The following is a 23,527-nucleotide window of genomic DNA, read 5'->3' as shown; positions in this document are numbered from 1 at the left end:
CAGTCAAAACTTTGTTTTGTGCACAAAATTATTAAAAATATTGTATAAAATGACCTTCAGGCTATGTGTGTAAGGTGTATATGAAAAATAAATGAACTCTGTTCAGGCTTGGATCCCATCCATAAGATTTCTCATTATGTATGTGCAAATATTTCAAAATCCAGAAAAAAAATTGAAATCCAGATTACTTTTGGTTCCAAGCATTTCAGATAAGGGCTGCTCAACCTGTATTAGCTTTATGTAAAAGTGAAATAAAAGATGCCCAGCACTGTGGGGTGTGGAAGAGATCGGTATACCTTACATGTCCAATTCCTTGACTAGCAGAAACATAACAGTTTTTGTGGCTTAAACTTTTCAGGGGCCAAATAAAGACATATCACGGGGAAAATAAAGTTCATGAACTTCTAGTGGCCATTCCTAATCTAAGGTTAAAGGTCTGAATGGAGCACAAGGCAGCCCATGGCCACCACACGAGGCAGACTGCTTTATTTTCCTGTTACCATTTTTCTATGTAGTGAGGGGGATAAGATTTATTCCTAATAGGAGGTAGATCAGGAGAAAGAAAAAAACACTTTAGCTGTTTTCTGAAACGACGTGCCAGATAAACTTAAGGTGACATTTTATGTAGGTCTGAAAACCAAAGGATTTTCAGTTGTCATATAACTGAGTTATAGCATCTCATTGTTGAGAATGCGTAACTTCAGGTGCTTCAGGTGAGTCTCTCTGAAGTGGCAGTCCCCAAAGCATGCATGCCCACTTGCAGGTCCTTTCTGCCCAAACCAATCTACAACTTCAAATGACACTTGTTCCCGACAACCCAGAGCCCGGGGCACACCGTGTCTTCTTGGAAACTCACCTACCTCTCCTATAGCTTAGCTCAAAGTGGAGCTCGCAGGGGATAGACTGGTTTTGGTCAAGTTTCATTTTCAATAGAGAAAATCCTATTTTCCCAATAACTGGAGTTGAAAACATGTAGTGAGGAGGGGATTAAGGCAGCGGGCACCCCCCCCCCCCGGTCAGCTGGCCTGGGGTGACATCTTTGAGAAGTGCCTGTGACATTAGTTTGTACATTGAACATGCTTGAGTCTGTGAAATGAATTACTGCCCAGGTTGGTCTTCTCTAAAACTGGAAATTCCTTGTTAGAAGTTGACTTAGAGCAAACTAAGCCTATAAGAAAATCCTATAGTAGATCAGACCTACTGTCCATGACATCTCAGACGATCTTGTGGAGGGAACAAACGAAATGACCTTAGTTTGGTCATTTAATTAGCTGAGGCCGCCAAATTCCAAATCAGATATTCTTGACTTCCTGAGCATTAATCTGGAAACTCCACACATTGTACAATGTATCCATTTTACGTTCATTTACCTTCTCTTTAATGACTTAACAGAAAAAAACTGCATGATGAAATATATTTTCTCCAAATATATATATATTTATATAATATATAATCTTAGTTAACTCAAAGGTATATACATTGTATAATAAATAATATTTATAAAAAGAGACTTTTTGAATATAAAATCAAAAAGATCAACAACTTCTACAACTTTGTACAAAACTTTGGATACAGCAGGTTGGTAGGAAATTTCTGTTGGATACTATTACCTGACTACAGCGAGAATAATTACAATGCACTCATGTACTATTATTAATTACTTGTCAGCTACTTGAATACGCCCCAGAAACATGACTTTATCACTTTTAATATAGAATACATAGATATGAAAAGACTTTTGAAAATTTGTATCCATTCTGCTGAAGTATTCTCACTTAAAGCAAGCATTATCCAGTTGAAATGATTTAAAACTCTGCAGTTTAAGGTGAGATGGGGAGGGGCGTTTTGGACTCCGTAGAGGGTGGGACGTGAATCTTTAGCAGAGCCCGTGCCCAGCAGATTCGAGAGTGCAGGCAGGCTCCCGGCCGCTGACGTGGTAAGCCTGCCTGCACAAGCCGGGAGAGCGCCGACCCGGTATCTTAGGTCTGGGTTAGGTAGACCCCAAAGAGAAGGGAGAAAAAGAAAAATCTTTGTTCTGCTCTGTTCCCCTGCTGCATCTCTTCCTTCTGATTCTCCTTGAGACAGAGTTGTTGGATCAATTGGTCCTGCCAAAGCCATTCACCTCCATGCTGCTAACTCTCTCCAGTACTCGGGACAGGACCAGGAGCAGCGAGAGATGCTTAACCCAAGGGAGCAGTGACTGCTTGCCCCGCTCTGAACGCCTAATCCAGACGCTTGGTGACGGCATGGGTCAGTGCTATCCCAGCCTGCAGGCGAGGCTGGAAGAGCTGGGTGAAGAACCCGGCGTTCCTGTGTAATCACAGAGGCCCGAGAGGGGAAAGGGTGCAGGGAGACGTGTCCTGACCAGAGAGGACACGAAGGGATCCTTTCCACCCTCCCCATCTGCTAGTCACAAAATTGGAATTTCAGGAATAGATTGCTACTCTCTCACTGACCCTTTGTCTACTTTATACTAAGGTGACCTGGAGTCCAACTGCTCTACCTGGAGTCGCTTTTATGGAGACCACAGGTGAGCAGGGCTGGGAGGGATTGAACGGCCCCTTCCAAAGATGCCGCTTCTTTCTCTAGGAAGCCATTTGAGCTGGAGAAGACTTGCCCCCATACTTAACCTATTTACAATGTCCACTATAAAAAAAAAAAAAAAAAAGGAACTGCATTAGCGGTGGCAACTGCAGAATGGTAGAAAAAGAGTTTGAGATCTGACCGCCTCTCGTGCAGAACAGGGTTGTAGAGAGAATGGGACTGAGAAGAACACACGGCTGCTCTTCAAACGGCTTACCAGGCCGCCCTGCACCGCCAGTTCTTCAAAACTCAGACTCCTACTCTAACAGCTGCCGGGGACCTCCCTACCACTTCATCCTGGCTAAACCTATGGCTTTTATCAGAATGCGAGAGAATCTCAGATTGGAACGGGAGTAGACGGAGAAAAGGAGACGGCAGGGGTGCGTCCTACTTCCCAGCTCCCACCTCACAAGCGTCCTGGAATGTCACCACAAGAAGCAGTTTGGGAACGAAGTCTTGCCCACGCTGACGTCTTTACCGCCAGGCCGAGAGCTCACATCAGCCCAGCCTGCTCTGTTGGAGTAGAATTTTTTTTTTTTTTCATTTTTATTTTCTTTAACATGTGCAAAGATAAGCCTCAGGTCTGTTCCTATCAGACCCCAGAGAACTAAAAAGAAAGCCCCGTTCTTTAAAAACCACACACCAGCCAGAGGAGGGTGAGAAACGGAAGATGAGAGAGAGGGAGGAGAGGCTCCCCGTCACGGGTGGGCTGGGTCCGGGTCCTTTACCACACGCAGCTGGTGACAGTCCGTATCCCTTGCTGTCCGACGCTGAGGGCTGAGCCCGGCTCCAGGTCCTGCTTTCCATGGGACTGAATCTGCCCAGCCACACACTTCACCCCTTCCCAGCGCCCTTGGGGAAAATAAATAGGAAGAATTAGAGACTGAGGCTGAGCAAGTTCCTTTCCCAGAGAGACCACCGGTCGGGGCTCACAGACCAGAGGCTGCCGGTGGGTCTCAACGTCTCCCTTGTGCTCAGAAGTGCTGAGGCTGCCAGTGGCTGCTCTGCACCCTCTCCTGCACTTCGGGGCCTGCCCTGGAGGGAGGTCGAGTGATTCCCAGGAACAGTAGGGCTTTCGAGTCCTCAGCCTGGGATCCCAGTCCTACCTCCCCGCTCCTGGCTAGAGGAAGCCCAGCAGCAGCTACCTGCCTCAGTGCAGGAATTCACCTGGCACAGGGACTCAGGGACAGCCGGCCAGTCCCAGGGCCCAGTCCCCAACTTCAGTCCCTGCCGTGCTGGGCTTGTGCCAGGCACACACTGGGATAGCTTGGTAATGAGCTGTCCAAACGGGAGAAAGTCTACTTAGTTAATTATGAATAACTCCTTCCCGTCAGAGCACCAATGTGTCCATTTTCTCCGTTTGTGTGGTTCCACCTGACCAGGGGCTGGAGGCACAAAGCGGCCCCGCAGGCATTCCCACAACTCCAATCCTCCGAGAGCTGACAGGGCCAGCGTGAGACTATTTCACAGAGGCAGACTCTGAGGCTCAGCAAGACGTAAGGGACATGCCCAGGGTCCCCCAGCAAGTTAGTGACAGATCCAGGACTCAGGGTCAGCCAGGACACTTGACTGTGGTCCAGAACCTTTCCAGCTCCCCGTGCTCACAACACGGGAGTAACGAGGAACGAATCTGGTAGCTGCAGGTACCAGTGCTGAGGTACCAATCAATGGTTAGCCGGAGACACTGGACAAAAGCCACAAGCGATAGAAAAAGTGTTTTTCCCACACCTGTAGGACCCATGCAGGACTCTCTGCTCCTCCTCTGGCCTAAAGCCATTTGACAGGGGCTCTCCCCTGAGGGCGAGGAAGGCACCTTCTCTCTCGCCTGCACTGCCAAGACTGACAGGGCAGCCAGGAGAAGAGCTAGAGACTCTGTCCCTCTTGGTCCCTGCCAGCTTGTGTCTTGCCTCCCGTCTTGCATGTAGAGTGTCAGCATGGAAGGAAGGACAGGAAGAAGTAACCAGGTCTCAGCCAATCCTTGGCTTATGGTGCCAGAGCAGGCAGCAAGCTTGGGGACAGCCACTCCTGGAGGTCAGCTCTGCTTGGCCCAGGAATGTCCCCTGCTGATCCATGAGCCCTTGGGCCCCATGCCAGGCTCTCCACGTGCACCGTCTGCAGTCCCTGGGACAACGCTGCTAGGGACATGCTTCTTAGCCCAGTTCACAAAGGTGGAAACCGGGGCTCGGAGCCTGCTTGGCGCAGCAAGTTGACTACGTATCAAAAGGGCACCGCACTGGGAGAGCATTTGCCACTAGTCACAGAGACAGGGCTCCAGAGTCCACATGGGAGGGGCTTGGGGACTATGAACTACTTGGATGTGGCATCTTAAACTTGTGTCTATGTAATGCTTTACATAAGATTGTGGGAAAAAACCATCAGTTGTCCATTTCAGAAATGGGGAGAAAAGAGGCCACTGAAAAGTATGGATTTTTCCCAGGATCGGTATTAGCACCGGGGTTGGGGGGGGTATTTTCTGCACACGGAGGGACGACCCCAGCACCTCACTCCCCGCCTTGGCTGATCTCAGCTTCCCACCGGGGCCCACGAGGCGAGGTACAGGGATGCAGGGGTCTGTATCTGTGACCCACCCTGCCCCCTGGAGCCACTGATGGGGCTTAGGCTGCTACTGTGGCCTCTGCAGGACGAACATTTAGGGCCTTCTGGAGGCAGAGACCTGGGCCCTGCCTCAGCTGCTAACACAGTGTCCCCGCCTGTGAAATGGGCAGGCTAGACAGATGGCCCTCTAGGCCCTGACCAGTGTTCGTGTTTTAAAACTCTGCTGTCCCCACACAGCCCCCTCTCAAAATCGCCAGAGCTATGTATGTCCCATTTGGTAGCGGGGACACCATGTTGCCTCTGGCCACAGTGAACATCGGAGGAAGGTGGCCACTGTGGTCTTCAAACAGTCCTTCTGCCCAACACGCCACAGTTGGCCTGTGAGGTCTCTCTTACCTGCTGACTTTCCTTCTACCATTTTGAAAAGCAGTAAGTGAAACTAAGTGATGGTGCTAATTCTTTGCACCATGACTATCCTATGTCACGACTCTGATGGCGTTCACACACTCCCTGTTAGTCTATGTTCAGAGGAGCATTCCTGTCTGGTAGCTGACTTGAGCTTCATAAAATTCTGCTAGGCCCCCGTTACCACGGCTGGACAGGCGAGGAAACCGGGCGTCCAAGGCCACACAGCTGGCACGTGGTGGAGCCGGAACTCACCTCTGTCCTCTTTCCACCGCCCACACTGCTTTCCTTCAGACACCGAGAGCGGTGCTGCCTCCTGCTACCCTTCTGGACCGTCCCTGCCAGGGCCTAACCTGAGCTGCACCCAAGGGCTTCCCCGATGGGCGGGGTGAGCTGCCCCTCAACAAGAGCTATTGCCACAATGTCAGGTACCGCCCATGCCTCAGAGGGTCCTGTCCCACCCCCACTCCCCTACAGCACAGACGTGCACCACTAGCTCCGGGGTACCCCGTGTGGAACCGCATCACTGAATGGGTGCTCACCCTGTCACAGGCTGCTCTGCCCCAGCCAGCAGTGACCCGGCAGGCAAGTGCTTCTCAATGAACCAAGCCCTGTCCCCAGTGTTCCTTCATTTGTTCCTCACAGCCCCTCTGGGGAGGATGACAGATGAGGAAAGAGGTCTGTAAGGAATGTCCTGTCTGGGTCACACAGTTGGCAAGTGGCAGGAGCTGGACCGGGGCGAGGCCTCATTCCAAAACCCACACTCATGCCGCGACATACCAGCCTCCTTCTCAGGGGACAGAAAAAAGAGAAAGGGCACACAGGCCGTAGAAACCTTCCACCCGGGGCTCCAGGACCTCTCTATGCCCACACCGACCTGTCCTGGGGTCCTAGGATCCAAGGACCCGTGCACAGTGCCTCCCACGCAGGCCACCTCTGGGAAGCTTGAGAACATAATCCACCAGCCTTTGATCCCTCATTACTCATCACAGTCACTCTGAACTTGAACCCCTCCTCCTCCCCATCAGCATCCATAAACGCGGTGAGAGTGCTGCCCGCTCCACCCCAGCTTCAGATCTGCCGGGATATGGGCTTACGCGCCGCTTCCCCCACCCACCCCCTGAGGTTGGCAGGATTCATGCTTGTGCGAAAACTTGCCCTCTAAGGTCAAGGTGGATGCAAAATGACTCTGCCCCGGGGGTAGAGGAGACTTTCGGCTTACTATTCCAGGTATTTTAAACCCCCTCATTTTACAGTAAGAAAACTGAGGCCCAGAGAAGTGAAAGAACAGGAAGTTAGGGACCAAGTTGGGACCAGATGTCAGATCTCCCGGTTTCCAACCCCACAGTGTCCCTCTTCTGGTTCCACAGATGCTCAAGAATGACAGCTAGTGGTCATGCAATAATTTGGTCTGGCTCAACATTAACTGACTTGTATACGAATTTTAATCAATTGCCTGCAGCTTCTGTGCACGCACTTGGCTATCACCTGTGCTTTGTGTAATCCACCAAGTCATTGCCCGAGGACCATGCCCGCTGAAGCTTGGGAAATCCTGGCTTCCTATTTTGCCTGTGGAAACTCGTGTGTCTTGCATAGTGCAGAAATAGAACGGGGTCCTCAAAAAGAGGAGACGAACCCAGTGCCTGCACGAAGGCTCCCCAGCCTCCCCACCCGAGCCTACCTGTCTCCCTACTTGCAGGTGTGCACGTCGTAGATGCGGACGCACTCCTGGCAGCTGACGTAGCAGCACCAGTGGAAGATGCAGTGGCATTTCTCCTTCCGCTTCTCCGTCCTCGTGTTGTGGCCGCGGCCACAGCAGAGCAGATCACAGCCATCAATGCCATGGGAGGTGACATTGCAAGTCCGGTCCCTTGTGCCAAAAGAGCCCGTCTCGGGGTTGGGCTCACAAAAGTTGGGGGAGTTCTCGTAGTAGACCAGGTCCCTCTCGGTGGGCGGCTTGAAGAGCGCATACTTGGCCCGGAGGGTCTCCACCCAGCCTCGGGACTCCCGGTGCTTCTCCACCACCATCTCCGAGGCACTGTCGTACTTGTCCTTGAGGAAGTCACCGATGGCACGGAAGTCGGGCTGGGCCCACCAGCAGGTCTTCACCTCGCAGCTGCCCGACAGCCCATGGCACTTGCATTTGAGGTGCATGTGGTCCAGGATGGTCTGGGGAAGAGGAGCAGCGGCTGGCCCCCAGACTGACAGTCCCCTTTCCCCCTACCCCCTTCCCACTCCCTTCACTGCTCCTCCTCTGCACCAGGAGAACTGATGGGTATCATTGCTGCCCTCCCCTTCACGCCTGGAGCACTGGCAGACATCCTATCGTGTCCATTTCCCAAAACCCTAGGAAATAGGCTATCCCTGTTTAACAGATGGGGAAACTGAGGCTGGGAGCGTAAGTGACTTGTCCTAGGTCATTTACCCAAAGGAACGGGTGGAATCTGAATTCAAAGCCAGGCCCTGGGGACTTCACAGCCCTACACAGCCAGCCGAAGTGCCTAGGATGGGCAGGCGGGTGCCTGATCCCATGGGGGAGCCACATTCCCAGGCACACTCATGCCCGGCTGAGACCAGGAACAGCCCAAGGAGGAAGGAGGGTGGACAGAAGGGGTGACTGCAGGGTGTGGGTGGGAGCCCAGGACACACAGGGCTGCCAGGAGAGAGGTGGGGGGGAGCAAGTGAGGCCAGCCCAGGAGGGGCGGGGCCCGGGGCAGGGAAGGGGTCCGAAGAGGGCTCCCAGCAAGGTTGGGGCGCGGGATGAGGGCAGCCGCAGCTCACCGTGCGACCGGCCTCGTTGTTGTGCTTGTTCATGGCCGAGCGTGCATCCGGCCTGTTCTCACGCGCATCTGCGAACTCCCGGGACACCAGCACCCCGAAGTCGGCATCCTCGCTGCAGCCGCCCCACTTCCAGCCTTCGCCGGGAGGCCCCTTATGGTGCGAGTCGCAGCCGCAGATGGTGGAAGTGCCCTCGGCACAGGAGCGTGTGACGGCGAAGGCCACGCCAGCCGAGGCGATGGCGTGCACGAAGGCCGACTCCCGGGTGGCTGCGGGGAGGGAATGGGGAGCAGTGCTCAGGCACCGGCCTGGGACGCTCCCGCCCTGCCTCGACCTCCCCAGCCGGCAGGATGAGGCCAGGGAAGAACCGTGGTGCCCTCCCAAGACACTTCGACTGGTCCAGACTCCGGTGAGTATCCCCACCTTACAGACGTGGAAACTGAGGCCCAGGGCCGCTAACTAGTTAGCCCAGCGCCTCGACTGCTGCTACGGGGCAGAGCAGAGCCTGTTAGAGACCCGCAGAGATGCTAGCTCTAGCAGGACGCTACAGAGATAAGGCAGCCACGCTGGGTCCTGGCCCCGGGCCCCCAGTCCTCCACCTTCCCAAGCTCCAGGGACCCCAGCACAGGCCCTCCCCCTCCCCCTCTCCCTCCACTTATTTCCCACCTGGATGCACTTGGGCAGACCCTTTCCTTTTCTGAGCCTCAGGACCCTTTTTGTAAAATGGATACAGCCTCTCCCTGCCTCCAGGGTACCTGACCAGGAGGACAATGGCCTGTGCCTCAGTCTCCCCCTCCGCATTCTTCTGACCTCCCACCCAGACAAGGAGCTTTGGACTGAGGATGCCAAGCCCCGCCCAGAAGGGTGGGGACACAGGGCAGATCGTCTGCTTCTGCCCCAGGGTCCATGGAAGGAGAAGGGGAGATTCTCAGGGCTGTCCCCACCTCATTACAGTGATTGTTACGGCAAGTGTTATAGCGAGTGGTCCCGAGGACAAACCGAGCGGCAAACGGAGAGTCGGAGAATTAACTTTTATTCGCTGGGGGGCTCAGAGGGGTCTCGCCACCAAATTCTGAGCACCATCTATCTAATTTTTTTCATTTTTATTAAGTTGGGTGATTTAAGGGGAGGGGTCTCAGGTGACTAATGTCCGCCAGGCAATAGGTTAGGTTAGGTTATTGTTTTGTACCAGGTAATTAGGTTTAGTGTTATGTTGATGTGTTAGATGTTAGGTTAATGATATGTTAATGTGGGTCTTCCGTGAGGGGTGGGGGTCTCAAGTGGCTGCTGTGTTAAGTAATAGATGGGGGTTTTCCTTATTATGATAACCACCTTTGAATCCGGGGTGTGCACCAGTGCTGGCTCCATTTCGTCCCCTTAACCCCGTGAGGCGGAGAGTTTTACTACAGGCCCATTTTATAGATACAGACATTGATGATTAGGGAGGCAAAGGCCTGCAAGATCTGCAGTCCAATCATCTCTCTCCTCCTCTCTGCTTCTCTGGTCGACCCCAGAGCCAGGAGGTGACTTTCCACCTTGCTCAGGTTGCAAGACGCGGGCGGGGCTGGCTTAGAAGCCAGGGCTCCCGCCTCCATTTCTGGGCTATGTCCATCGTCCTGAGTGCCGAGGGAGATCGCAGCTCCGCGGACAAGGAAGCCCGGGAACCCCTCCCCCCCGTAGCTATTGCTTTCTCTCTTGGGGCCCCAGCACCCTCATGGGCCACCTGCAGAGGGCCGTCCCTCTTGCACCGACCCGCTGGCTGGGAGAGCGGAGCGGGGCCCGCCCGCGCACTGGAGCCTGCGCTGCCCGGGCAGACGGTTCGATCCTGGCCCGGGCTCCCCGCTGCTGCGCTCCCCTCGCCCCAGTTCCAGCCCCTCCGGCCCTCGCGCCCGGTGGGAGAGGGGCCGCGGGCGAGCTCGCAGGGCGGGCGCCCCTCGCTTCCGGCCGGCGCGCGGCCTCTCGCGGTGGCGGCGGCGCCCTGGCCGCGGGCTGCGCTCGGTTCCCAGCCCCGGGGACGCGGGGGCGGCGGGGGCGGGGCGGGGATTAGCCTGGGAGCGGCGCTGACAGCCCCGCTGTGCCGGTCCCCGTCCGGCGGGGCCCGCTGGGCCGGTCAATCCGCCTTTGTTCGCGCGGTGTCACACCGCATTACCCGCATAATGCGGCCGCCGGGCCCGGGCCGCCGGGCCGGCCGCCACCGCGTAGCAACGGGCGGCTCCCGCGGCCGGGCCGCGCCCCCGGCCCCGGCGCCGGGCCGCGAAATCCCCATTGAAGCGGCGCCCCCCGCCCCCGCGCCGCGCCGAATGGCCAGAGGGCGTGTGAATGGCGCGGCGGCCGCAGCGGGCGCGGGGCCGGGCCACGCGGTGGGGGGCGGCGCTGGGCCCTTTTCAAGCCGCCAGAGCCGCGACGGGCCGCCCGCCCCCGCCTCGCCCGGGGGAAGCGGCCTCGGCCTCGGGCCCGCCGCGCCGCCGCCTGCGCCCCGCCGTTGCGGCCTCTCCCTTTCCGGCCGCCGACCCCGGCGCCCCCCGGCCCGCGGGCCAGTGCTCTGCGCCCCGCCGGGAGGAGACGCGCGCCCCGGGACAGACCGACTCCCTGCCACCCCGGGGCTCCAAGCGGAGGGCAGAGATTAACCCCGGGCGGCCCACACAGCGGGGTGCGGGGACTGGCCCGCGGCCGAGTGCGGACGTGGGCCTGAAGCTGGGGTCGAACCCGGGATCACCGCCCCGGCTCTGCGCACCGGATACTGGTGCGCGTGTGTGCGCGGGACACTCACTCCGCGGCTGTCAGCAAATTCCCCCAAAGCTTCTGACACACCCCGCCCCGCAACACAAACCTGCCCTCTCGCAATCAATGTAGGGGTGAGGGCGTGTGCCAGAACCTGCGACGGTGAGTTAAACGTTAAGCACCGGGTGCAGGGGTAAGGCGCTCAAAGGCCCGATTCCCGCCGCTGTGCGAAGGTGAGTCTCGCTTTGCGGAGCGCGTCTAGACGCACGGCTGCTGGATTAAGCGCTGCCTGGCCCCAGGTGGGGCACCGGAAAGCGTTGAGACTGACACACCGACGAGATCAGGTTTGAAATGCAAACCGCCGCCACTTGGCCCCAATTAAGAGGCCAAACCTTTTATGTCAACAAGGAATAATTAGCTTTGGTAATAGAAGCGTAAACAGAATCATCATCCATTGATTTGCTAATTACTCTCCTGTCCCATGACAATAGCCCGCATTTTGGCTGTCGGTTGGCCAGACTCTGTGTACCTGAGGCTCAGGTAAAGAGGGGTTGCACTCTAAAGTGGGGGTGTCAGCTCATCCCCCTCCCCCCCTGCTCTGTGCCCACCCTCCAGCTGGCTCTCAGCTCCCCCACAGTCTCTCCTCTAAAAGGAGGGAGGGCCAGGCTGGGCGGTTTGGGTGGCAAAGCTGTAGTGGGAGCCAGCCCAGCTGGGATCATTAAACTCCTGGGCACTGACGTTCCGCAAAGAGTTGCTCATCTTCCACCCAGTACCTATGAGCCCAAGTCCCTTTCTTGGGAGCATTTGCCCCACTCATCCCTCCCTCCATGTTCACGGTCAAATTGTATGACTCCCATTCCCTTGAGGCACAGCCAGTTAGACTCCCAGGTTGCAGGACGGCTGGGAAGTTACCCAGAGGTCAGTGTCCCCTCTGGCGCCACCATTTGTGGGCATCTCCAGCTTACAGGGCATGGGGACCAACAGAAACCTCTGGAAGTCAGGCAGCTTCCTCAGCTCTTGAGGACTTTGCATATGGGAGGGACCTAGGGGTGACAATGTCCCCCACCCACACCCCAAAGCAGTATTTGCATAGCACTTAACAGCATTGGGAAAATGTCACAAATGGCCACATCAAAGCCTAGAGCCACCAGGAAGGAAGCCTGTGGCCTCCTTGGTGCCTGCCCTCAGATATCAGGACCCTGGAGCATCTCAGGCTGTCCAGGCCCCAGCAGCACCTGGGAAGGTGTGGCAGCCATGGTGACAACCTGGGTCTGTCCAGAGAGGGACCCAACCTACTTTCCATGGAGGCCCCTCCCGTGGTCATGAGCAGCTTTATCGCCCTCCTAGGGGGACTCTGGACACAGAGCTGGGGTGTTAGGGCACAGGGTTATGCCGTTTCCCCACCCAGCCCTGGGGTAGTACCTTTATCGAGGACGGGCCCGAAGATGGCCAGGCTGTCGTCTATGGTGGTGCAGTTCCAGCGGCGGCCCCGGAACTGGTGCTGGCACTCCTGGATGCCCAGCTTCACGCCCTCGGCCACACTCGGCATGATCTCGATGTAATTGCGGCAGAAGCGCAGTTGCTTGGGGACCAGGCCTGGGATGGAGCCGCAGAGCAGGGGCTGTGAGCCCAGAGATGTGTACTGCTGGCCCAGGGCCAGGGACCTGCAGGCAGACAGAGAGCAGTGGCACTGCAGGCACAAAGCACGCAGCCGGTCATGGGCACCGCCTCTTCTCCATGAGTCCTCTGGGGTAGGCGGAGGAACACTGGCACCTGAGCATGCTGCCTTTGACCTTGGGAGCACACTGCCTCTCAATGTTCGGAGCTCTGATTCAGGCAAGTCAGCCCTCTGACCAGGCCTGTCTAGCTTGCAGGGGATGAGACCAGCAGAAACCTCTCATGGGGACACTTGGGGGCAATGCAATGCCATGAAAAGAACCCTGGACTGGAAAGATGGTATTTAGGGCCCAGATCAAGTCACTTCCAGGCTCTGGGTCCAGTTTCCCTGATGGCCATTAAAGGGGTTGGGTGGGCAATTTCCTAGGCAGTCCCACATTCTGGGGCCATTCGGAGACTTCCAGTGACTCATGGGAAGAAACCCAAATCTGCAGGGAGGAAGGCAGCAGAGGCTGGTTTGATCCCAGCCCCAACTCAGAAAAAGCAGAGAAGCATCAGTCCCAGCAGGGAGCTTGCCCTTGCCTGTGTGCATGTTTACACACACACACACACACACACGCAGAGACACACACACACACACACACCACCTGTGGCAGTGCCTCAGCCTCTTCCCCAGATGCTGCCAGGCCAGCCCAGAGCCTCCTGTGTCTCCCACGTCTCCTCAAGGAGTCGACAGCTTGCACCAGGTCCTCTGTCCTCCAGGGCCTCCACGACCATCTTTGCAGTTCCCTAGAAGTTTCTAGAGCTCCACCTCTTCTCTCGCCTGAGACTGAAGCTTGGCTTTGTTTCAAGACAGGTTTAGCTCAGGGTCAAGAGGGAAAAGAGCTCAGATCTCACTCCCCCGACCCAGCACCATGTGACTTTGGTCAAGTCACTCCATTCTTCTGCCCCTCATGTTTCAATCAATGTCCTGTCAACCTCTCTCAGATTTTAGAGAATTAGCAGGAGGAACGGTCTTACACGGATATGGGAGAAGAGTTTAAAATACTAGGAAACCAGGGTGCTGCAGGAATCACTACTTTTCCTTTCCTTCCCCTAAGTATAGGAACAGTAGAAATGACATTTTGTGGAAGAAGGTGAGAAAATGATCCGTGGGTCTCAGTAGGCTTCAAGGCCAACTGCAATCAGCCCTGTGTCAGGAGCAGCGTGAGCTGGAAGAAGGAGCACTTGGGGACCCATCTCCTCTCCCTTTGTAGCCAGCACTGACTAAGGCTTTGGTCTGGCACTGGCCTAGGTCAAGTCCTCCAAGAAACGTGATGGACAGAAACCTTGGAAAGAGGATCCAGGAGAGACCCCAGGGGTGGATCAGGAAAAAGCACACAAAAGCTTCTGGGCTGGACACAGGGCCATTTATCAGCTCTTACTGTGTGCCTGGCACTTTGTTATAAGCAACATTTCTGATCCATTCTTCAACATGTAGAACGTCACTATCTCCCAGACGAGGAAGCTGAGGTTTGGAGAGTAAATTAGCTTGCCCGAGGCTCCTTGGTGCTAGATCAGTGGGAGATCAGAGCGTGCTCCCCGGACGCTTGCTCACACTTGAGCTTGCTGTTGGCCTTGGCCAACTTGCAGAGATTCCAAGGGACAGAGCTGTCTGGGCACCATGGAAGGGCACAGTGCCCGTCCACCCCGGGCTGTCTCTCGGCTCAGTTGTCAGCAGGAGAGGCAGCCCCTCGCTTTCCACGTGTTTATTTATTCTGGGGGGAAGGATTGGGGAACCAGGTTGGGGAGTTTGGGTGGTAACATTTAGGAGACATTTTCAGATCTTAAGCACGAGTCCTTTTAAAGAGAAGAAAGGAGCAGCCAGAAGTTCTGACTTATCCCTGCTAATGCCTAGTTGCTGGCTTCCTCTGTGCCAGGCACCGGGCTGGCCCTTGCCTTGCGTTTGCCTCACTTAATCCTTATATTAATAACAACTGTAGCACACAATAGGGTCATTATTAGAGCCCCGTTCTGCAGATGGCTTAGACCTGCATGGTGATTAACCCGCCCAGACCACAGAGCTGCTAAGGAGTTGCTCATTGAAACCTAGGACGTGACTCCACAGCCCATGGGGCAAACCACTGGACCACCCTGCCTTCTGGGCAATGCCCGCCTGGGTCCTGGCGTGGGGCGGGGAAGCAGCGCTTGAGGCCTGGACCAGCTGCACCCTGGGCCTCAACACCGAGCCCTCGCTCGAGGGGGCAAGGGCCGCTGATCCCAGAGCCCTGATGGGTACGTGGCACACACGGCGCTGCCCCTGCCCTGTTAATAGGTGTAAGCAGGTTAGAGCGGTAATAAAATGCCCATCATTTATTGTGGGCCCACCATGCGCTGGGCACAGTGCTGGGTGCTTGTGTCTGTTACCTTATGTGGTCCTCACACAGGTCTGTGAGGTAGGAACTTCATTATCATTGCCACAGTCCCATTTCCTAGGTGAGGAAACTGAGGCCAGGAAGCTAAGTCACCCGCCCCCACCTGCGGGGCTGCGAAGCGGCAGAGTTGAGCCTCTCCCGGGGCTCCGGCTGCCCTCCCCATGCTCTTGACCGGCACGTGCGGCCCCGCACCCCCTGGGGAGGGAAACCGAGCAAGGGTTCCGTGTAGGCAACTCGGCGTAGCACCGTCCTGGCTGGGCAAGGCCCACTTCAGAAGAAGCCCAGGCCGGCCCCACTCTCACCTCTGGTGTTTAGGACCCAAAGTCCCATATGGGACAGCTGGGGCGGGGGGCAGGGAGCTGACGCCAGAGTGAGAGGCACTTTGGGGCCCTTCCTCTGCCCCTCCCCCTGCCCTCTCCTTGCTTCCTTTCCCCTCTGTCCTCGCCCTCTCCCGCCCTCTCCCAGCCTTGGCCTTACACCTGCCGCACCTCTGCAGACCTGGGCGCCCTCAAGCTAAGCTGGAGCCTGAGCCCTGGACCAGGAGCAGGACCCACAAGAGGAGCCCTAAGAGAGCACAAAGCCCATTATACAGATGGAGAAGCAGAGGCCGGCCCAGAGGAGCGACTTGCCCAAGGCCACACAGCCAGACCCAGGGCAGGGTGGCTGCCTGCTACTGCGGGGAAGAAGGGCTGAGGAGTGGGGAGGGCCCCGCTGGCTCCCCATTGCCACTCGCAGTGAGGCTGCTCCTGCTCCTCGCCCCAACTCTCCGAGGGGCTCCCTGCTCCCTGGTTTCATCAATTCCTCCAGAGGGCCCGAGGAGTCTCCCCAGCGCAGCAGAGCACCTGAGCCTGGGCACTGGCTGGCACGGCTTGGTGGCTGCTGAGGCCGGAGAGCTCCCAGACATCTCCAGGAAGGAGATGCCACTGGGTCCTTCTCGCTGCGCAGCTGCAGTCTCTCCCATATAGCATCTCATTTAATCCTCACAATTCTGCAAGGTGGGTGTTGTCATCCCTGTTTTAATGAGGAAACTGAGGCACAGAGAAGTTGGGTGACTCAAACAAGGGAGTGGCTGAGCCAGAATTCAAACCCTGGGTTTGTCTGACTCCCACGTGTGATGTCCTCTGAGAACAGCTCCCCAGCCTCCCAGATGATGAGTTCTTCCCATCGTCCCACCAAACCCTGTTTCCTCCCTGTTGCCCAGGTCCAGCCAACTGTGCACCTGGCAGCCAGGGTGCCACAGTCTCACCCAACTCTGCCATTTCCTAGCTGCTGGTCTCAAGGGGTTTGCTTAACCTCTTCACGCCTCAGTTTCTTCATCTGTCTCATGAATATATGGGAGGAATGAGTGATATAACCCATCGCCTGGCACGTGAGAAGCCCTTGATAAATGGTGATTGTCATGGTTACTACGCATTTGGAAGCTGTCCCCAGCACTTTGTCCCCTGCCTTGTCAACAACCTCATTCCTCCCATCCTCCCATCCCTGACGTGCTAGGACACATCAGAATTGTCCCCTTCCCATCCAACAAGGGCAAGGATGCCTGGATCAGCTCCATTCTCATAGCTAAATGAAGACATCTGGGATCTGGCTGAGGGTTCAAGGTAACGCAGAGGGCAAGGGCAAAAGGACATTCCCAGGATGCTCCTGTCGGTAATTAGCAAGGGCCTCTGGGGATGGGGCTTAGCTCTATGGGCTGGTGTTGGGGTAAGAGGCTGTGGCCGTGGCATTGATTTCTGCAGGGAAGCTGCCCTCCCCCAAACACGCCCTGCCACCCCCGTCCCCATCTCCTGCCCACACACCGTCATGCCCGAAATTCCACCATCGCAGACACATACATTTAACTCACCACTCCTTGTCCCCATTATTGAAGTACACGTTCCCCTGGGACAGCCAACACGGTGAGTCTCCTTCTCCTCAATTCTTTGTGTCAAAGCGCGAGAGCTTTGGTTAGATTGGCCTCGCCGCGGAGGGCGTCCTACCCCTCATGCCTTTGCACGTGGGGAGCCTCCACCCGGAGCACCTCTCCACTGCCAACCCCTGCACACGTCCGACCCCTCCTGCAAACCCTGACTCCTGGGTCACCAGTATTCTAAAGACTCTCATGAGCTCCCAGACAGAAGTCACCTCTCCCTCTACATTCTTCCTGTACCTTATTCAAACCTTATCGCCAAGTGCCAAAGTGATTTGTTCCCAATTCCACCTGGCCTTGCTGGTGTAAGGTTGTGTCTCCTCCCACTGTTTCCCAGCCCCTGCCCCCCAACACACACACACACACACACACACACCCCAGCACACTTGGCCTTCCAAAGGGCCGGGCACATGGTCGGTATGGCTGAACCCGAGGCCAAGGGAAGGAACGAAGGACCGCTCCCAAGAGGCCAGTCTGATGCCCCCTCGCTGGCCAGGCCTCCAGGCATCCGGAGGTTCCACCTCCACACAGGACAAGACTCCTCGGTTCCGCGGAGGAAGTTCCTACGTTTAGGATCTGAGACGGTGGCCGGGCTCCCAAGGGGGCTAGGGCGCTGCCTGGCACCAGCAGCTGGTGAGGGGGAGGGTGGGCCCAGCCAGGCCTTGGCAGCTGGGCCAGGGGCTATTTATACCCAGCTCCCGGCCCTGCCCTGCCCCAGGGCCCTGCCACCCTCCCTCTGAAGGCAGCTCATCCTCCACCCCAATCGCCCACTGCCCAGCTGGGCCAAGGACAGACAGGGGCAGCCAGGAGGGTGGGCAGTGCTCCTGGAAAGCTCAGTGTCGACCCCTCAGCATGAAATCCCCTCTCCAAGCAGGCCAGGGCCTCATCCGGCCCCCGCCTCTACCCCTGCTGTTTACCCCAACCCACCAGCACTGTCTGAGGCCAGAGCGCTGAGGGTGGGCCTATGGGGTAGGCACAAGGCAGAGAAAATTTCTAACCAGTGCTGAATTGACTTGTGCACATAACGTGGCGAGATACCAAAAGTGCCCCTCGAGGTGCGTCCTGCCTGGCCTGATCTGGTGCTGCTGACCCACAGACTCTGCCGTCCACGCAGCGCCGGCTGAGCCCCTGCTGAGGCAGCGACCCATGCTGCAGGGAGTGCCCACTGCGCCACCAACCCCCGCTGCCCTGAATGACCCATTAGGGTTTGCAGTCCCACACCACACCAGGTGACTGCCCTGCACCCAAACTGGTCTGTATTTTTTACCTTGGAACCTCCTGACATTATGGGATTTTAGAGATTAGAAGGGCCACAGGGGCACCAGGTTCAGGACGTCTCTTATTCTTAGCCATTATTTCCAAATGGAGTCATACACAACCTCCCTCCTCTCCCCTGTATATAAAACAGATAAAAAGAGGGACCTGTTCCTCAAAAAGTTAAACATAGAATTACCCTAGAATCCAACAATTCCACTGCTAGTTATACAGCCAAAAGAACTGAAAACGGGGACCCGACAGACACCTGGACACCAGTGTTAGTGACAGCACTATGAGCAACAGCCAGAAGGTGGGAACAACCCAAGTGTCCATCGACAAATGAATGGATGAACACAACGTGGTACATCCATGTGATGGAAGGTTACTCAGCCTTAAAAAGCAATGAAATGCTGACACATGCCACAATCTGATACGTGATGCACCTCGAAAACATGCTCGGTGAAAAAAGCGAGGCACAAAAGAACAAGTGCGGTATGATGCCACTTGCATGGGTATCTAGAGCAGGTGAAGTCATAGGGGTAGAAAGTAGCAGAGCTTACGGGGGCTCTGGAAGGGAGGAGTGGGGAGTGACTGCTTAATAGGTCCAGAGGTTCCACTTGAGGCGATGAAAATAGATACTGGGGACGGCTGCACAACACTGGAATGCACCTAATGCCACTGAATTGTACACTTAAAAATGGTTAAAATTGCAAAAGGTGGGGGGCACCTGGATCCCCATCCGTTGACTTTCCCCTCGACTTGGCCCCCACCCAGAGCCCGCCTGCAGGGTGCTATCTGAGAGCCAGTCATCTAGTCTAATCCCTTCCTCCACAACATGGGAAGACCGAGGCCCAGAGAGGGTCTGTCATTTTCCTGGGTCACACAGCCGACAGGTGGGAAAGTGGGAGTAGAACCCAGGGCTCCCATTTACCACCAGGGCTCTTTTCCCTGCACCATCGCGCCTACCGTGGGAGGATGCCACCTTCCACTGCCGCCAGGCCCCTAACCTGGGAGTGATAAGTGCATGTTCTCAGAAGCTTCTCTAAGGCCGGACACGGAAGGTGGACCTCAGGGCTGCAGCCCAGGGAGAGGCTCCAGGGCTCCCGTTCTCCTCCAGGGCCAAGCCTCCCCGTCGTGCCTTTCTTAGAATCACGGGCCCCTTGTCCTCACCCCTCCCCGTGGTGAGGCCTCACCGCCTCTGCCAGCCCCAGAGAGAGGGCACCTTAAGATTCTGATCCAAAGACTTAAAGTCTCTTAATCTGTGGCCCCCAACGGCCCGGGCCATAGGCTGGTACCTGTCCACGGCCTGTTAGGAACCGGGCGGCACGGCAGGAGCTGAGGGCCGAGCGAGTGAGCCAAGCTCCATCTGCATTTACAGCCGCTCCCCATGCTCCCCCCACCCCCACCCCACCCCCTGGTCTGTGGAAAAATTGTCTTCCATGAAACCGGTCCCTGGTGCCAAAAAGGTTGGGGACTGCTGTCTTAAATGGCAGCCACGGGAGCTGAGAGGGAGGGAGTGGGGGAGGGGGCGGGAGGCTGCCTCCTCTGTGTCTCTCCGCTCCTGGGGCAGTGCCCGCAGTGTTTCTGCAAACCCCACAGCAGCCCGGTGCCAGGTGCTCCACCTGCTGGCTTCTGGGCAGTACTGGACAGAGGCCCGACCTGCTCCTGGGTCCAGAGGGGCTCCATCCTGGCCTGGGGCAGGATGGAAACTTCCAGAAGGCAAAAGAAAGCCTTGAGAAATGAGCAGGAAGTAAAGAGCCACGCATTGGCCTTGGATCTCAAGGCCACTATCTTTCCCGGGTCAAGAGGCCATTTAGGGCTGGCGGATGTCAGGGGAGGACCCCACAAGTGCGGGGACACACGTGTGCTCAACGGAGTGGGGGAGGGGCTGGGCCCGGTGGGCTCTGGGGCACCCAACTAACTCTTGGAGCTTCCCCAGAGTCAACCCCAGAGTGGGGAGGTGGTCACTGCCGCTGACAGGGGAGGCCGCAGCCCAGGAGCTCTGGCAGGGACCTTGTAACAAAGTCAGAGGAGAAACCCGGCTCAAGACTCACAAGCTGCCGCTTTCCCTGCCTGTCCACCGGTGCTCCCTGGAGCACACGTGGGCCCTGTGCGTGCGAGCACAGGTCTATGCCCTTCGCAGCGTCTTGGTGCAGGGCCAAGGTCAGGAAGTTCCTTCTGAGTCCAAAAGGGCTCACATGGAGCCTTGTCCTGTGCTCCACGGAGGGCGCCTAGAGGCCCCGGTGGATGCCTTTTGCCTTTCATCGAGAAGTGGGGCTGTCTCTGGGCCGTTCCCAGTAGTGGCTGGTCCATCCTCTCATCAGGCACGGACGGGCCACATGGCCCTCCTGTGTCCCCAGCAGGGTTGGGAGCACCCTTGTTCACGTGCAGGAAAGAAGGGTGAGGGTGGAGAGCTCCATGCACTGGAGGGGCCTCCTGCTGGGTCCCCCATCTTGACGTAGCCCCAGGCGCCCAGACTGGGGCCCAGAGAGGCCGCGAGTGTGTGGAGTCGTGGAGGAGCCGGTCCTTCACAGAGCTAAAGCCTTGCCTTGGTAAACAGTCACTCACTGCCTATTCACTCAGCGGACCCTTAGTCTGGCAGAGCTCCAGGTGCGGAACGTGGAGATGAATGAAGCCACACCCAGGAGCGTCCAGACCGGAAGCTGCTGTCGGCAACCGACCAACAAGCATCTCTCAAGCACCTACTAGGCCTGGGTGCTGGGGCACCTTGAGTGAGTGAGAGCTGGTCCCGAGGCATGTCCTTTACAGCCCGAGTAACCACCAGGCCCGAGAGCACGTGGTAAGAGCAACAGTCTGGAGTGAGGTGAGCAGGCCCCGCCATCTTGCTGAGCTGGGGAACAATGGCTGGGTGCCCTCGGGTGGAGCTGGGTGGCAGGGGACAGCCCAGGAAAGGAGGTGGGAGAAGGAACAACAGCTGGTCCACCCCAGCCAGGGTCTAGGGGCCGTGCTGGGGAGCAGAGGAGGCGAAGTGGCCAGAAAGAGGCCCAGGGTGTCAGGTTCTATTTGGGCTTCCTGAGTTGGGCTTTGGAATATTGCCCTGTGGGCCATGTGCGGAATGGGACAAGGGGCGGGTGCTAGAGACCAAAGGCTGGGAAAGCAGTTGGGAGGCTGAGTGTGACATTAATGCCATGGAGGCTCTGGGGCCTGGCGGCACACTGCAGCCAGGTCTCGTCGGTCTGGAGCGAGTCTGTTGGGCAGCTGGGCCAAGAACCACCCACCCAGGTCAGCGTGGTCCGTGGCAGTGGACGGGCCCTCTGGCCACCTCAGGACAGTGGCTTCAGGAACAGAGAGGAGGCCACAGATAAGGCCCAGCAGCTGTGTGGTCACACGAGAAACAAGAGGAAGGAGAAAAGCGGAGCCCGGCTTTGGCTGGGCATGACCAGGGAGATGGAGGTGGTGCCCACCGAGAACAGGAATGTGAGGGGAAGCAGCTTTGGAGACAAGGACAGGGAAGTTTGTGGGGCGGGTGAGACCTCCAGGCACCGTGTCTAGACAGAGCCGAAGCCCCAGGGGAAGACAGGAGCTACAAGTTCAGTGTGGGGACCTTTTCTGGGAGCTAAGAGCTGAGTGATACTTTGGGCCCGATCTCCCCGGTGAGCTCTCTGGGGCGGCTGAGCCAACCTGGACGCTTGGCAGTGGGAGTGGCGATGCCACCTGCAGAGGGAGGGCACCAGGGGGCTAGAGCCCTAGGCCACAAGGTGGGGAGGGCTCTCCTGAAACCCCACCTCCAGGCCCCGCAGACATGACCCCAGGCGCTCAGGACTGGCTTGTTTCCCACTTCCTGATGAGGTCCCGCAGGGGCGAGGTCCCCATGGAGGTGCGTGGATGTGCCTGGACAGACTGAGTCATGCCGCCCTTCCCTGCCTCTGCCCTTTCCCTCTCCCACTGTGCTCCTCGCTGGTGAGGGCTCGGCACGCATCCCAAACCTGCAGTCCCCAGAGTCTTCCCTCCCGGACCCCTCTCTGTCCACATGCGGTGGCCCCTCCCAGCTCTGACCTGTCCCCCCCAACAGCGAGCTGCGAAGGCGGCTCCTCCTCCTTGCCTGGGACCCAGGGTTGGGTCTGTCCCTCAGGTTGGCTCGGCCGGGTCCCGGACCTGGTACCCTGAACTGTGTCACCAAGATCACTTTGAGCGTGGCAGGAACAGGAAGGTGGCAGGCTAGGGGTGAATCTGCCAGGAAGGGGGTGTTCCAGGCCGTGGTCCACACCATGGGTGGGAAACACACATACACAAAGAAAAGCAACCACAGTAAAGACATTCATTCCCATCAGGCGGCGACCCTGAGGACAGGCCATGGGAGCCAGGGCGCAGGGGAGCCTCTTCATCTTCCTCTCCCCAAACTCTGACACAACTCACTGGCCCTGCTGGCCAAGTGACCACTTCTACATTCTATGAGACTTTGACAGCTCCCCTCTGCCCCCAACTTCTGGAGATTTCTATTCAGGGCCAAGTGGGGCCCTCAGAGGTGGCGGCACACCTGCCGAGGACCACGTGAGAGCCCAGGAGGGCCATGGCTCTAGGCAGCCGTGGGAGGAAGGGCAGGGTGTGGGCAGAAGCTCAAAGCCACCGGTCGGGTCACTGAGCCCCCAGACAGAGGGAAGAGGCTGCGGCCCGTGCTCCTCCCAGGGAGCCCTGTGGGGTGTTTCTTTGGGGAGAAAAGGGAAGGGAGGGGCGGGGGAGGGCGGGGCAGAGCCTTGGCTGGAATGTTACAGCTTCTGTTCTCCAAAGCAGCTCCCTGTGCGCCTGGCCTGCGGCTCTGGCTGATCTGATAAGATGTGACAAGGCGGCCTGAAAAATGTTGAAACCTGTAAAATGTTTAAACCTGTTTTTTGTTGTGTTGTGAGCATGAAGGGTTTTTTTTTTCCTTTTTATTTTTTTTTCTTTCCATTTTACAGGAAAGTAGAGTTGATCAGAGTGGAGAAGGGGAGGAGGGTGGGAGAGAGGGATTGTTCCCTTCAGCCAAATTGGGGAGTGGGCGCGGAGCAGGCTGGGGGATCTAGGGAAGAACGGGGGTGGGGACTGGGCAGGAAGAAGGTGGAAGGGGCCTGAGAGAAGGGGTCGGGGGAGGAGGAAGGCAGGAGACAGGCGGCAGTCAGGGGTCCGGCAGCCCTGGCCCGCCCAGCAGCCCCAGAGGACACCACAGAGCTGCGGGTCCTTCCTTCAGACGGGACAGCCTGAGCCCAGCCAATGTCCCCAGAGGGATGCAAGGGCGGAGCCTCACTCCTCAGAGCCCAAAGGTCTCCCTGACAGGCACGAAGGCCACAGG

At 57.1% G+C, this 23,527-nt stretch overlaps 1 protein-coding gene across 1 annotated transcript in view; it reads right to left on the bottom strand.

Moving 5' to 3' along the window:
• Nucleotides 1-1,354: 1,354 nt before the first annotated feature.
• The window catches only part of WNT3 (Wnt family member 3), a 47,147-nt gene continuing 24,974 nt past the window's right edge, over nt 1,355-23,527 (bottom strand). The window contains exons 2-5 of the mRNA XM_069481580.1: nt 12,466-12,707; nt 8,326-8,591; nt 7,226-7,713; nt 1,355-3,435 (exon numbers count right to left, since the gene is read on the bottom strand). Coding sequence (XP_069337681.1) covers nt 7,234-7,713; nt 8,326-8,591; nt 12,466-12,707 — 988 coding nt within the window. The 3' untranslated portion in view covers nt 1,355-3,435; nt 7,226-7,233. The remainder of the gene's footprint in view (nt 3,436-7,225; nt 7,714-8,325; nt 8,592-12,465; nt 12,708-23,527) is intronic.

This window comes from Eulemur rufifrons, chromosome 9, assembly GCF_041146395.1.
Source record: "Eulemur rufifrons isolate Redbay chromosome 9, OSU_ERuf_1, whole genome shotgun sequence".
NCBI classification, from domain to species: domain Eukaryota; kingdom Metazoa; phylum Chordata; class Mammalia; order Primates; family Lemuridae; genus Eulemur; species Eulemur rufifrons.
This window is presented reverse-complemented; position numbering and strand designations above follow the sequence as displayed.